The sequence below is a fragment of the Dermochelys coriacea genome, chromosome 6 (genome assembly GCF_009764565.3).
Source record: "Dermochelys coriacea isolate rDerCor1 chromosome 6, rDerCor1.pri.v4, whole genome shotgun sequence".
Taxonomy (NCBI): Eukaryota; Metazoa; Chordata; order Testudines; family Dermochelyidae; genus Dermochelys; species Dermochelys coriacea.
The window spans coordinates 2,642,318-2,658,335 of NC_050073.1; the positions used below are offsets into that span (position 1 = coordinate 2,642,318).

General features: G+C 45.2%; 1 protein-coding gene and 1 pseudogene across 1 annotated transcript; one reads left to right on the forward strand and one right to left on the reverse strand.

Moving 5' to 3' along the window:
• The first annotated feature begins 71 nt into the window (after window positions 1-71).
• Window positions 72-1,911, forward strand: LOC119856845 (annotated as a pseudogene).
• A 12,467-nt stretch (window positions 1,912-14,378) lies between these two features.
• On the reverse strand, window positions 14,379-15,341 carry LOC119857101 (olfactory receptor 5W2-like). The gene has a single exon (XM_038405515.1). It carries the CDS (start codon window positions 15,315-15,317, stop codon window positions 14,379-14,381), a length of 939 nt encoding a protein of 312 aa, XP_038261443.1. The 5' UTR covers window positions 15,318-15,341.
• Between the last annotated feature and the right edge of the window lie 677 nt (window positions 15,342-16,018).

Sequence of the window (16,018 nt, forward strand, 5' to 3'; positions counted from 1 at the left end):
TCTCTCTCTCTTCTCAGCAGGTATGTGCTATTGTCCCAAATTATAGTCACACACACAAACACGCAGACACCATGGGGATCAGCAGGTATTGAATTCCAGACCTCCGGCACCAAAAGCCTCAGCCCCAATTCCTACCCCTTCAGCAAAAGGAGCAACCACTTTTGGTTGGAAAAAAATAGGCAATTATACAGTCACTGAAGCCAGGGCTTTTCCAAAAAGCTTTATTAGCACAGGAAGCAAATTTACCCCAAACGGACATGCCAAGCCACAGAGCTCCCCTTGCCCAAAGAGGGTAAAAAGATTAACACTCCTTTACTCTCACCCCTTCTTTAGCTAAGGAATAATCCCTTCAGACTGATTCTCTCACAGCAAGTCACAAGTCACCGCTTTCTGTTCGGATTAGTGAACAGGAGTATTTGTGTGGGCCATGATTAACCTGCCTGTCATTGTATTTGCACAGCCTGTGCATTTTATCAAACACCTGGAATGACCAGCTGTGAAGATCTGGCTCTGTGGATGAAGCCCTTCCCGGAACGGGTACTAATGTCCATTGAGAAACTGATCTCCATTTATCATAACTTACTTCATTAAAGAGAAGGGACAGGTTTTCTGCACCATCCACCTGTCCACATCTCTGTAATAGCCTGATCTCTGTTCAGAGGAGAAGAGGGAAATCACTCGGAGGCGACGGAGTTCATTCTCTCAGGACTGACAGATCGTCCGGAGCTGCAGGTTCCCCTCTTTATGGTGTTCCTACTGATTTTGGCATCACCCTGGTGGGGAATGCGGGCATGATCTTGTAATCACGATTGATCCCCGACTCCACACCCCCATGTACTTTTTCCTCAGGAATTTGTCTTTCTGTGACCTCTGCTATTCCTCAACAATTTCCCCTAAGATGCTGCTGAATTTCTTAGCCGAGAGGAAAAGCATTTCTTACATGGCCTGTGCTGTGCAAATGTATCTCTTTGTCTCTTTTGCAGATATTGAGTGTCTCTTGCTGGCTGTGATGGCATACGACCGTTAGATGGCCATCTGTAACCCGCTGCTCTATACAGTCACTATGTCCAGGCAGCTTTGTAAACAGCAGGTGGTTGGGGTGTACGCTGTGGGGTTTGTGGGTTCAATGATACACACATTTTGTACATTTCGGCTGTCGTTCTGCAACTCCAACATCAGTCATTTCTTCTGTGACATTCCCCACTGCTCGCTCTCCTGCTCTGACACCCACATCAATGATTGTGATGTTTGCCTTCATTGGCTGTATTGTAGTGAGCAGCCTTGTGACTGTTCTCCTCTCCTATTTCTATATCATCTCCCCCTGCAGATCCATTCTGCTGAGGGCCAGCGCAAAGCCTTCTCCACCTGTGCTTTCCACTTGACTGCAGTGGTAATATTTTATGGCATCCAACTCTTCATTTATTTACGTCCCACCTCCAGCTATTCCATGGATACGGACAAAATCCTCAGTGTTTTACACGCTGGTGATCCCCATGTTGAACCCCCTCCTTCTACAGCCTGAGGAACACGGAAGTGAAGGATGCCCTGAGGAAAGCAATGAATAAACTCCTAACTAATTCTTTAATCTGTTAACTGAGTACAGTAATAGTGATGGGGAGTGGAAACAGGTGAATTCAATTCCCAGCCCATTCTAATATAATTTCACAGATCCCATGATAGTATTATTCATTACTGTTATTGTTGTTCATTTGTTTGTATTCCAACAAGGCCTGTAGGCTCCAACTAAGATCAGGGCTTTATTAAGCTATTCTCTCAGCAAAATTCCAGGGGGCACCTGTTTCACATGTGTGAATATATGTGATGTGCTTTGAAAGCATAGATCTATTTGTATTGGGAAAGAAGAGGGGGGCATCTAATCTATCTCTCCCTCTGCTTTGTAGTGGGTTTGGTTTCGATATGCAGTTGCAAGTATGAAGTGTGTGGTTTCTGTGGCTGAACCAAAGGGAGTTTTGTACACACTCCTGATCCTCTGCAGCCTTTTATGTCCTCTGTGGGGTTGTTGTAGAGATTGTTACTTGGTTTGTATCCATTCATGTGGAGGAGAAAGGTGATTTCCATCACAATGGCCTTTACTTAAAGTTAAGGGAGCAACAAAACAAATAAGAACAAGGGTAACATATCCAAAAGAGAACATGGTGTGTATGTGCGTCCACTGTGAGAATCTGCACTGAACTGAATACAAAATAATATGGAAAGGATGAATTTTCTGTAGCACATAAATTAAACAGAAAGAAAAAGTCATATCAGACACTAGATGTTTATACCACATCAGCAGGTTAGCTATGAAGTCTTACTTTTAGTTCTGCGGGTATGGACTGTGAAGAATAGGGATTCTGAGAATTGTACAGCTCGGGATACAGAGAGTGAGAAATGAATAGAGTTGGGACAATAGCTGACTTTTGGTTTCATGGGTGGTTATAAAACATTCAAAAACAAATTCAGTTCAATCTGACCCAAATCTGAAAATTCCTTAAATGTTTGGCAAATTGAAAACATTGACAGAAATGTCCTGTGGGGTTGAAGGAACTATTTAGCATGACCAGAAATGGAAAATTTCCTTTCCTTCCTGGATACTTTTCGATATCAAAGCAAAGACAATGTAGGGCCACACTGACAAAATGGATGGGAATGGAAGAGGCGGTATTGGTTCTATTGCCCTTGTAGACTTTAACCCAGTGATTACCCCATGGGAAGTGGGAGATTCTGGTCAATCCCCGCTCTGTCTGATGGGGAGAAACAATTTGAAAGTGGGTCTCCCACATTGCCGGACAGTATCCTGGTGACTGGGCTATGTTCTTTCCTGCATCGTTCTCAGGATTGGTCTACGCTACTGCTGTAAATTGATCTAAGGTACGCTACTTCAAGTTGACTACGTTAGTCTGACTTACAGCAGTGTCCACACCGTGCTGAGTCAACCGGAGAGTTATGTAACTGAAGTAGTGTAACACAGATCATCCGACAGCATTAGTGTAGACCAGCCCTGAGAAAGATCCATGATGGAACATAGTGTTGGAGGGAGGTGGAGTACAGGCTTCAATAGGTGAGAGCTCTCCCATCAATTTAGCATGTCTTCCCTAGACAGAGGTTCAAGGTTTGCTACAGGAGTGGGTGGCTGAGATTCTGTGGCCTGTGTTGCAGAGGGGGCAAACTAGACAATCATAATGGTCCCTTCTGACCTTAAAGTCTATGATTCTATGATTAGTCCAGAAGAAATTCACCCATTTCTAGATACTTTTGAGTCCCAATGCTGGGAAATTACTTGAGGAGACTTTTGGAGAGGTGACCAACACGTGAAGTGGAATACAATCACCTCAGTTACAGAGCAGGCAGGATGCTGTTTTCAAACTCATGGAGAGCAAACTGACATGCTCCGCTGTATGGTGGATCTAATGGGAAAGGCATCAAGATCACAAACTGCCGCTGCAGCCCTGGAATAACCACCTCCCTCCTCCCCAAGTTCCATAGCCTTCTCACCCAGATGCCCAAGAACATGGTGGGGGGGATGCTACGGAGACCCATACAGTCACCCCAGAGGATTGCACAAGCAGCAGAAAGCTGAATATCCTATATTTTGATTTGGTTTCTGGACTTGTCCTTCCCTCTTCCTCCACCCCCCAACCCAATATCCCCCTCCCCATCTAGCTTCTGATTTTTCTCAATGTTTTGTCAACAATAATAAAGAACGGTTTTTAAACAATTGTGACTTTATTTCCTTTCATATATATAGAGAGAGGGTGGGTAACTTTAAGAGAAACAAACACAACTCTCACACCTTACCCTGGCCAGTCATGAAATTGGTTTTCACTAGAATCATAGAATATCAGGGTTGGAAGGGACCTCAGGAGATCATCTAGTCCAACCCCCTGCTCAAAGCAGGACCAATCCCCAATTTTTGCCCCAGATCCCTAAATGGCCCCCTCAAGGATTGAACTCACAACCGTGGGTTTAGCAAGCCAATGCTCAAACCACTGAGCTATCCCTCCCCTCTGATGTGCAGCGCACCCTGCTGTGCTCTTCTAATCGCCCTGTTGTCTGACTGTGCAAAACTGGCCACCAGACGAGTTGCCTCAACCTCCCACCCGGCCATAAACATCACCCCCTACTTTCACAGATATTGTGGAGCACTCAACAAGCAGCAATTACAATTGTTATATTGGTTGTGCTGAGATCTAACTGAGTCAGTAAACTGCGCCAGCATGCTTTCAAACATCCAAACGCACATTCTACAACCATTCTGCACTTGCTCAGCCTATAGTTGAACTGCTCCTTACTACTGTCCTGGGTGCCTGTGTACAGCTTCGTGAGCCATGGCATTAAGGCATTAGGCTGGGTTCCCGAGGATAACTATAGGGATTTCAACATCCCCTACAGTAATTTTCTGGTCTGGGAAGTAAGTGACTTCCTGCAGCTGTTCAAACAGATCAGAGTTCCTGAAGATGTGAGCGTCATGAACCTTTCCCGGCCATCCCACACTGATGTCTGTGAAACATCCCTTGTGATCCACAATTGGTTGAAGCACCATGGAAAAGTATCCTTGTGGTTTATGTACTGGCCACCCTGGTGTTCCAGGGCGAAGATAGGAGTATACATTCCGTCAATCGCCCCACTGCAGTTAGGGAACCCCAGCGCATTAAAGCCATCCACAATGATCTGCACATTTCCCAAGTCACTACCCTTGATAGCAGCTGGTCAATGATTGTGTTGGCTACTTGCAGCACAGCAGCCTTCACAGTGGACTTCCCCACTCCAAACTGATTCCTGCCTGAGCGGTAGCTGTCGGGCATTGCAAGCTTCCACAAGGCTATGGCCACTCGCTTCTCAACTGTGAGGGCTGCTCTCATTTTGGTGTCTTTGCACTCAGGGCAGTGGACAGGAAGTCACAATGTTCCATGAAAGTGGCCCTACACATATGAAAGTTTCTCAGCCACTGGGAATCATCCCATACCTGCAACACTATGCGGTCCCACCAGTCTGTGCTTGTTTCCCGGGCTCAGAATTGGTGTTCCACAGCATGAACCTGGCCCAATAGCACCATGATCTCCCATTTGCCACATTCCGTGCCATCTGTGTCCATGTCTCATCAGTATAATCGTCGCTTTCTTGCCCAGTTTTGCAGGTACTGCACATCCTGCTGGATAATGCGCGAGGTATTTACAATGGTCAAAACTGCAGCGGAGATCTGATCAGGCTCCATGGGTATGGCGCCTGCATGGATAATCCTGGAAAAATGACAAGAAACTTAGGAGAGCAGAGTGGCAGCGGAAGCTGTGCTGTTCGGTTCACAGTAGCCAAAGAATGGGGGAAAATGTTTGTCTTCTGTAGCTTTCACAGAGGTGGGAGCCGAGGACAGACAACATGGAGAAGCTCGGAAGCATGGCAATAGCGGGAGAGCAGAGTTGGAAATTGTGCTGCTCGGTTCACGATGGCTGAGCAGAGTTGGCAGTGGAAGTCGGATGAGGAAGAAAGAGTAGATAGTAAAGATTACATTGGAAGATGAGAGAGAAAATGAGAGATGGATTCACAGTAGCAGGAGAGCAGCGGTGCACTGTCTGCTGAAAGTAATATGGTGTCTGCATGCCAAAAGGCACAAAACAATTTTCTGCTGTAGCTTTCTGACGACACACACCCAGAATCACCCGCGAGAATGTTTGCCCCATCATGCAGTGAGAGCTTAACCCGGAATTCCAATGGGAGGTGGAGACTGTGGGAACTGTGGGATAGTTACCCACAGTGCACCGCTCCGACATTCGATGCTAGACTTGGTACTGTGGATGCAATCTGCTGAATACATGCTCTTTAGTGGGGACACAGAAGACTGAATGTATAAAATAGCTTCTGAAAATTCAAATAGAATAATTTAGAAATAATTTCGTACTGTAGATGTACCCTTAGTTAACAGAGACTTGCAAAGTGTCCAGTGTTCAGCCTTTCGGGATTTTGCAACTTGTGCATTCTAGCTTCTTCTGATCTTCACTCTTACTTATTTTTCTTATTTTCCATCCCTATTTCCCTTACCTGAAATAAGGAAACAGAAAATAACAATTGAGTAACCACTTTGTCTGTTCTGCACTCATCACATCCAAAGTCACTTAAAATCACTATCTCACTGTTTCAAAGCAATCAACTGTGCACAGATCTTGCTCCACAGGAGCTTATATACTCTCTCTCTTCTGGTGGAAACCCCTTCCCACAGAAGATAGATGGGGTGCAACATCACACTCTATTTCGCGGACTATAAATGATAGGAAATAAATAAAATTAACAGAAGAATCGGGGGGAGCTGGCCTGCTTGGAGATATTTTGTAGCAACATCTGCAGAGATGCTGCAGAGATCTGTTTTAATCACCAGTTTGGGGAATATCCTCCTTTTTGCAGCCTGTCCTGACCTTGGAATTTTCACTGAGAACTGCCCAAGGTACCTCCGGGTCACAGAGGCAGAGAAGCCAGGAGGAGGCATTACGAGCATGACTCTACAGAAAGTAGGGGCATAGTGTCTCCTGGGAACAGACCTGGAGTGATAGACTTCAGAGTTTCCCCCTCCTCGAAGGTTCTACCAAAAGATATAGCTGACTTTCATCATCAATTTTTCCTCTTAATACAACCAATCCTGCAATGCCTGACAGGTTGGCATCACTTAGGAGAAGGGGGTACCAATATACGCTGGAGCACTGATAATACCAGGCAAGGCTGAACACCTGTGGCGGATAATTTCTGCTACCATAGTGAAGAAGGGAAGCGTCATCACTGGGCCTGCCATGGATCTCCTTGTGGGGAGGAGATGGCCACAATATCCTTGTGCATCTGCAGCCATGAATCAGTGCATGGGTCCATCCCTTTGGTGACCTCACCCTTTTATGTCAACCGAACACTACTGTCAGTCAGCACCACACTTTTATTGTTACTGGGATATTTTCTAGGTTGGTGGCTGTGACATACAAGGATCCAACACAGACTAATCAGCAGCTGTGTCACAACCTTGCAATGCCTTGCTGAAGTGGCTTCCACCTGGCCCACTCACAAACAACCGTCTAGCATGCAAATTGCACCCTGAGCCTGTGCGTGTGTAACTGCAGCCTTGCCAGGAATAGTTGGGTTACACTCAGGCTCTCACCACCCTTGGTTGTACTGCAGGGTGACCCCAACACACTCCCCAGTCTTCGATTTCCTCCAGAAATGTCGTCCTGTACTGCCCAGTCCTCTCTTGGACAATATAAGCTACATTATCCATTATTTCTTTAATAGTACTAACATGCCTGCAACTTAGCTTCTCAGACACTTCGATTTAAACACAGTGGATTAGATCAAATGAAAAAACAAAGTTTATTGACCACAAAGATAGATTTCAAGTGAGTGCAAATAAGGAGGCACAGAAGTCAGACATGGTTTCAAGAAAAATAAAGCTAGAATACAACTTCTTCCTAAATTAACAGATGATGTGAAATTCAAAACAAAAGTTTCCTCATCACATGCTTTCAGCAGTCTTCCCCCCGTCTTCCCTTAAAAGCTGATTCACAGGAGAGGGGTGTGGCCTTTTAAATGCAGATTTTTCACCCTCCTCCTGGGAAAAAGCCTCACTACAAAATGTGGGCAGCCTCTCCGATCCCCCCGTCACCTTCAATCTGGACTTCCCTCTCTGGGCTCCCCTCTGGGTCAGACACTCCTGTATCCCCCAGAAGGGAAGGTGACCCTAGTCCAGCTGTAGGGCCACAGCTATCAGCTATGACAGACCCTTCCCTGGCCAGCAAAATCCCCCTCTTTTCCTCAGGTTGGGCTTGCTTCCAGCTACAGAGTCCCTGGGGTCTGTTCCCAACACAGAGGTTACCAGGACCCCAACTTCCTCCCTTTGGGGTGCATGTTTCTGTGCACCCCAGAGCAGGGCCTGTCCCATGCCGACCTGCAACTTCCTGACAGTCAGCATCTGGGATGGCCTCCTTGTGACAGGTGGAATAATCCCCTCCATCAGGCAGATGATCACAGGACAGGAGCTGGCTTTGTCCACTCCCTCCCGCAGGGACTTGCCTTGAACCCCGGAGCTACACAAACTGGTTACAGCTATTCCTGTCCCCAAAGCTGCATGCTTCACTGCTACAGAGGAATTTAAGAGACTCTCCCCTATTTCCCCAGTAGCCCATGTGAATTCACACACGCACCTCACCCCAAGGCTTTGAGCACAAGCTTCCTTCTCGCTGTTAACCAAGCCTGGGACAGATACTGCCACATCAAAGAAATTGTTCCCCAGTCAAAATGGTGCAAAATTGTGTGCCACTGTGGCAACAGTCAGCTCAGACTGCAAATCACCAGTTTCCATGTATACCTTAGCTAAAGGTGCAAGGACTTTGTAACCTTCCACCAGTTCTAATTCTACCATTTTCTCTGGCAACAAATTCTTCTCCTGGATCAGATGGATCCTGGATCCATCACATCCCTCTTGACCACAGAAAACTCTGCACCCATATCCCTCAATCCCAGGGGTACTTTCCCATTCAGTTTAACAACATGCATATGCTCACTGCTTGGTTGGGTAGAAGCCCCCTTAACAATTCCTGTGTGGAAAGAGGCAGCAGCCTGGCTCTGAGAAGCAGCAGCTCCATGTGTTACCTGCTGCCTATTCCCACTCAGCAAAGGACATTTATTCCTCAGGTGCTCAGTGGACTCACAATCCGAGCAGCTCTTGGGCACCTCTGCGTGTACAGGAGATTTGGGACAAATCAAAGGGGAATGACAGGGGAATGGGGAGGTGAACTCCCAGCCTCCTTTTCCCCTGGGGTAAAACAATGATTCTGCTTTCCCCCAAACCTGTACCGCTCTGCCACTGGTTTCTGTTTAATTGCAGCTTGTGATGGCTCAAAAGAGTCTGCAAACTCAGCCAATCCACTCATTGCGTTCACCTTTTTGTCTCACAAATACTGTTTTACATCATCACTGCACATATTCAGGAATTGTTCCTGAGTAACCAAATCACACATTTCTTCCAAGCTTCTAAGGTCTTTTCCCCCTAACCCACTTATCTAACAAATCTCTCATTTCATTTTACATAGCCAAATTACTCAATCCAGATCCCTGCTTAAGACTCCAGAATTTAACCCTGTAGGTTTCAGGTGTAATCTGAAACTGTCTCAAAACCAATATCTTAAATTTACCATAGTTTGAAGCATCATCAATACGTATCTTATTGAATATGTCCAGAGCTCTTCAAGTCAATTTTGCTACAAATGTGGTTATTTTTTGATTGTCAGGAATTGTATGGAGGGTGCACAAAGGTGATGAAATATTCAGCGATATAAAGGGACTAATAATTCCTCGGACATATATGCTCCCATTTGTGTATTTTTGGGGAAGTGGGACCAGCTGTTGTGGGTTTTTTCTCTTCGACTCCATAACAGCCAGTACATGCTTCGGGGCCTCAAACTGGGCCTGTATTTCTCGGTCTCTTAACTCCACAGCCCCTTTGTCCCTGGCTGCCTCTCCTTCCCTAGCCCTTTTGTGGGAAGCTTCTTCCCTGGCTGCTTCTGCCTCTTTGAGCTTCAATTGAAACTCCTGGTGCTTTGCCTTATCTTCGGCTTCCAGTCTGGCCAGCTCTACCTTAGCAGCTGCCTCACTGGTAGTCATTTTCACGCTTTCTTGTGCTGGGTCACACCCCCTCTGCAGTTCACTGAAACTGAGATTCACTCAGTTCAGGGGCTTCTTAGTTAACAGAGACTTTCCCAGTACCCAGTTTTCAGCCTTTCTGGGCAGTCTGCAACTTCTGTAGTTCAGCTTCTTTTAATATTCACTCTTACTTATTTTGCTTATTTTTCTGTCCCTATTTCCCTTACCTGAAATAAGCAGATAGCAATAACAAACCAGTAATCACTTTGTCTATTCTCCACCCACCAGAGCCAAAACTCACTGAAATCACTACCAGAATCTCAAAGCAATCAGCTGTGCACAGATCCTGCTCAGCTATTCCACTGTGATGGGTTGTTTCACAGAAACCCATTTGGGACTGCCACCCGATGTGCTGACTCTCCCTCTGAGCCTGTTTCCCTACCAGCTTGGCACTTCAATACCTTACCGTGTTTGATTCAGACACACTTGCCTGCTGCAAACCCAGATCCAAGTCTCAACCACGTCCCCCACAAGCTGCAGGCTTCATTGAAAACAGCTAAAGAAGTGCTCCTGTGTCTAACACTCAGATACCCAGCTCCCAATGGGGTCCAAACCCCAAATAAATCAGTTTTACTCTGTACAAAACTTATACAGGGTAAACTCATAAACCGTTTGCCCATTATAACACTGATAGAGAGATACGCACAGCTGTTTGCCCCCCCCCACCATTAATACATACTCTGGGTTAATTAATATGTAAAACGTGATTTTATTATATCCAAAAAGTAGAATTTAAGTGGTTCAAGTAATAACAGACAGAACAAAATGAATTTAAAATAAATAAAACACGTAAGTCTAAACCAATTACAGTAAAATCTCATCCTCAGCGATGTTGCAATAAGCCTTTTACAAACTAGACTTCTTCCTAGTGTGGGTCCTGCAATGACTCACACTCCTGTAGTTACTGTCCTTTGTTCCAGTTTTTTTCAGGCATCTCCTTGGGTGGAGGGGCTATCTTTTGTGCCCGCTGAAGACAAAATGGAGCTGTATGGGCATACAGCTGTGCATATCTCTCTATCAGTGTTATCAAGGGTGAACAAATTATGAGTTTAACCTGTATAAGCTTTATACAGAGTAAAATGGATTTAATTTGGGTTTGGACCCCATTTGGAGCTGGGCATCTGAGTGGTAGAGTCAGGAACCCTTCTTAAGCTCAGTCGTGGGCAGGGTAAGGGACACCACCTTCCTACACATGACATTCAGCTCCACTGTACCCCCCACCACATGCACACACCTAGTGCCTGATGCACACCAAACACACACACAGAGACAGAGTGCCCACTACACACACACAGCCTGACACTGAGCTCAATCAGAATGCAGAATAATCTCTACTGGGAGGCTGGGACAGCTGCAATATTTCCAACTAACCTGAAGAAAAAGAACCGAAGGGGATTCTGCTGCCTTGGCAGGGAGATAGGACTAGATTTCCAACTGGTCTATTCATCGGCAGCTTCTCTGAGGCCTGGTTTATGCTTAAAAATTAGATCAACAGAGCTCAGTCACACAGGGCAGGGAAACTTTTTACACCCTGTGCTAGGCAGTTAGCTTGTACTGACCCTAAGTGTCACTTTTCCATTGACCTACCTATGCCCCTTGGGGACGCGGAATAACTACATTGAAGGAAAATCCCTTCCATCAATGTGGAAAGATGGTATGATGGGATAATGGGATTTTGGTAAGTAATTGATCTTTAAATATTCAGGGTAAATAGGCCAAATCCCCTGAGATGGGATATTAGATGGATGGGAGCTGAGTTACTATAGAAAATTCATTCCTGGGTATCTGGCTGGTGAATCTTGCCCATATGCTAAGGTTTAGCTGATTGCCATATTTGGGGTCGGGAAGGAATTTTCCTCCAGGGCAGATTGGAGAGGCCCTGGAGGTGTTTCGCCTCCCTCTGTAGCATGGGGCATGGTTGATTTGAGGGAGGCTTCTCTGCTCCTTGAAGTCTTTGAACCATGATTTGAGGACTTCAATAGCTCAGACATGGGTGAGGTTTTTCATAGGAGTGGGTGGGTGAGATTCTGTGGCCTGCGCTGTGCAGGAGGTCGGACTAGATGATCAGAATGGTCCCTTCTGACCTTAGTAACTATGAATCTATGAAAGCATCTACGCTATGGCGCTGCTGCACAGCATAGCTCAGTTAATGTAATGGCTTTAGTATAGACATTCCCCTAATTGAAGGGGGACTTTCCCCCTTCCTTAAAGCTTTGTTTCTATCCTTTTCCAATCACTCTTCTCCCTCCCTTAGTAAAGCTCTTTCCTCCTTTTGTTAAGTAAATATGTTCAGAAACCTTGAAATTTCTTCTCTAAGGATAATTCCTCCCTTCCCCTCCCATGGATGGCTCACTCTCATTTCAATTAAAGGCTGAAATGCTCTGAAACTGACTTGTTTGCCTATCACTTGGTGGTATCTCTTTGTTATTCCTCCCTTCACTTAAAGTCAGTTGAGGACAGAAGCAGTACCTGCTCAGAACCCTAAAATCATACTAACAGCAGAATCTTTCCCTGTTTGCTAACCACACCAACATTACCCTTAATACCTCTGGAGCTGCTTTCTTCGGTGGCAGAGGTTAAATTTGGCTGTGATGACTTTGAGATTTACTCCCTGGAGCATCTTTGCTCCCAGGACAACAGGTCTACACAGCACATGCAATTAATATTATTGCCGTGTCTTTCCTTGTGGTAATGGAAAACAGAGAGCCGGAGCATCAGCTGGCCTGGATTACTGTCTCTCCCATGCGGCCTTTTTAATATGATACAAAACTGAGATGATTGTATTCCCCTTTATTTGTTGGTCACATCTCCAAATGTCTCTTAAGTAATTTCCCAGCGTTGGGACACAAAGGTGTCTAGAAATGGGTGAATTTTTCCTAGACTAATAATTTATTGTCAAAAACAATACAGTTTGGATTGACCTGAAACTATTAAGAAATGTGTTATAAATACTCCTAATAGCTTTGTCCCAGAACAGTGAGTGTGTGCGGGGGGAGGATTTAGGTGCCGGTCACAACGCAGCCACCGTAGGAAGTGGTGGTGGTCCTTCCTGTTGTAATCTTTAGCCCCATAGTTGGAGTGGTCACCTGTGAGGTGGGAGATCCAGGTTCAATTCCCCTTTCTTTCCAGTGCTGGGCAAATCTATGTGTGACATTGCACTCCATATGCTTTATGAAAATATGCTTATGAAGATGACATAATTGAATATGCTTTATACTAAGTGCCACATGTAACATATCATTATAAAGATTATAATGTACTAAGTGTGTTCATCCTATTTGTTTACATTGATTAATTCTATGTCTGGAGTTAGGAGAATAAGGTATAAACTTGTATTACTGATGTATACATTTTTAAATGGAGTCCATTAAACGTGCTTCAAAATCAATGAACTGTGAATGGCTTTGTTTAGCTGCAAGCCTTCCTGTGTACCTGTTGGACAAGCCAAGAAGAATGGAGACTGGGGTCTTACAGTGACATGTGACCATGTCACCTGCTACTTAAATCTATCTTGAAGCTGGTACTTTTCCAGAGGCGGGTGGAATTCCAAAAAAGGATTCCTGCCTTTGGGAAATTCTATTGAAGTGGGGAACAAACAAAGAGTGTCTTTAGCTGGCTTAAGTCACGGCCTCCCCAGCCCTCGGAGATACCTGCAAGCATCTGGAAACATAAGGACTGTAACCAGAGGGGTGGGTGAGCACAGGCTTGACCCAGGTTAGAAAAGGCATCTAACCAGAGAAGGATTTTACCTCAAGAAAGAACTGGGATAAGAAGTTAACATTTGTAACTGATTTCTGAGTGTATTAAGCTTAGCCTTGCACGTTTTGTTTTATTTTGCTTTGTGACTTATTTTGTTCTGTCTGTTATTTCTTAAAACCCCTTAAATCCTACTTTTTATACTTAATACTATCACTTTTGTTTATTTATAAATTCAGTGCAAGTAATTGTTAACTGGGGGGCAAACAGCTTTGCATATGTCTCTTGCAGTGACATAGAGGGCAAACATTTATCGTTTTACCCTGTATAATATTTATACAGAGTAAATAGGATTAATTGGGGTTTTAAATTCTACTGGGAGCTAGGTATCTGTGTGCTGGAGACAGGTGCTGAATTGGTTTCAGTCTAGATCTGCAGTTTTGGGGGTGTGGCCCCGACCCTCAGTCTGGGTTGAAGCTGGGTAGCATGTCTGGCTCAACAAGGCAGGGTTCTGGAGGCCCAGGCTGTCAGGGAAAATGGGATAATTTCAGCACATGAGGTGACAGTCCCAATGAGGGTCTCTGTGACCGAAGCTGTCACACTCTGGACTTGGGTTTCCTTCATTTCCAGAAAGCATCCCAACCACTGAGCGATGTGCTATATCAGTCTGGGCTGCACTCACCTTTCCAAGTTGTTCAACTGTGGACAACTAATTAAATAACTCTTGAAACAGACATGTGAAATTGACCATCTCACCTTCTAGGTGGATGCCCCTAGCACCACTCATAAAATCATTCTCTCTTTCTGGCCCCGTGAGTCTCCCTGTGTTTTTTGTCCACTGCTTTCAGTTGGGGTCTGCAGACCTTGTTGGAATATAAACAAATTAATAATAATAACAATACAATAATGAAAAATACTAACATGGGCGATGCAAAATTATATGGAAATTGTCTGAGAACTGAAGTCACCGGTTTCCACTCCCCATCACTAAACCACTACAGAGTTAAACAGATTCAAGAACTGGATAGGAGTTTATTCATTGCTTTCCTCAGGGCCTCCTTCACTTCCATGTTCCTCAGGCTGTAGATGAGGGGGTTCAACATGGGGATCACCAGCATGTAAAACACTGAGGCCATTTTGTCTGTGTCCATCGAATAGCTGGAGGTGGGACGTAAATACATGAAGAGGAGAGTGCCAAAATACAGGGCCACAGCAGTCAAGTGGAAAGTGCAGGTGGAGAAAGCTTTGTGTCGACCCTCAGTGGAGCGGATCTGCAGGATGGTGGAGATGATATAGACATAGGAGAGGAGGACAGTCACAAAGCTGATCAATTGAATGCAGCATGTGAAAGCAAAGATCACAATCTCATTGATGCGGGTGTCAGAACAGGAGAGTGCCAACAGTGGGAGGATGTCACAGAAGAAATGATTGATGATGTTGGAGCTGCAGAATGACAGCCGAAATGTACAAAATGTGTGTATCATTGAATCCACCACCCCCACAGCGTACGCACCAGCCACCAGCTGTTTACAAAGCTGCCTGGACATGTTGAATATATAGAGCAGTGGATTACAGATGGCCACATAACGGTCATACGCCATCACAGCTAGCAAGAGGCACTCAACATCTGCAAAAAAGATAGAGAGATACATTTGCATAGCGCAGGCAGTGTAAGAAATGCTTTTCCTCTCGGCAAAGAAATTCAGCAGCATCTTAGGGGAAATTATCAAGGAAACGCAGAGGTCACAGAAAGACAAATTCCTGAGGAAAAAGTACATGGGGGTGTGGAGTCGAGGGTCAATTGTGATTAACAAAATCATCCCTCCATTCCCCACGAAGGTGATACCATAAATCAGTATGAACACCCCAAATAGGGGGACCTGCAGCTCCAGACGATCTGTCAGTCCTGAGAGAATGAACTCAGTCACCTCCGAGTGATTTCCCACTTCCATCTCCTCTGAACAGAGATCAGGCAGCTACAGAGGTGTGGGCAGATGAATGGTGCGGAAAACCTGTCCCTTCTCTGTAATGAAATAAGTGAAGATAAATGGAGATCAGTTTCTTAATGGACATCAGTGTCCTCTCAGGGAAGGGCTTAATCCACAGAGCCAGATGTTCACAGCTGGTCATTCCAGGTGTTCGATAAAATGCAGACACTGTGCAAATACAATGACACTTCAGGTTAATCATGCCCCACACAAAAACACTCCTCTTCACGAATCTGAACAGAAAACTGTGACTTGTGACTCTGCTGGGAGAGAATCAGTCTGAAGGGATTATTCCATAGCTAAAGAAAGGGTGAGAGGAAAGGAGTGTCAATCTCTCCACCCTCTTTGGGCAAGGGGAGATCCGTCACTTGGCATTTCCATTTGGGGTAAAGTTGCTTACTGTGCTAATTAAGCTTTTGGGGCATTTACTTGAGCCTGTATGAAAACCCAGACATAATGGGAAGCCCTGGCTTCAGTGACCATGTAATTGCCTATTTTTTTCCAACCCAGCAGGTAGCTCCTTTAGCTGAAGGGGTCAGAGTTGGGGCTGAGGCTTTTAGTGCTGGAGGTCTGGAATTCAATACCTGCTGATCCCCATCGTGTCTGTGTGTGTGTGTGACAGGACTATAGCACGTACCTGCTGAGAAGAGAGAGAGAGATGTGGC

What these genes read in the sequence shown, in the direction of transcription:
- LOC119857101 (XM_038405515.1), bottom strand. Translation starts at nt 15,317, where the DNA reads ATGGAAGTGGGAAATCACTCGGAGGTGACTGAGTTCATTCTCTCAGGA.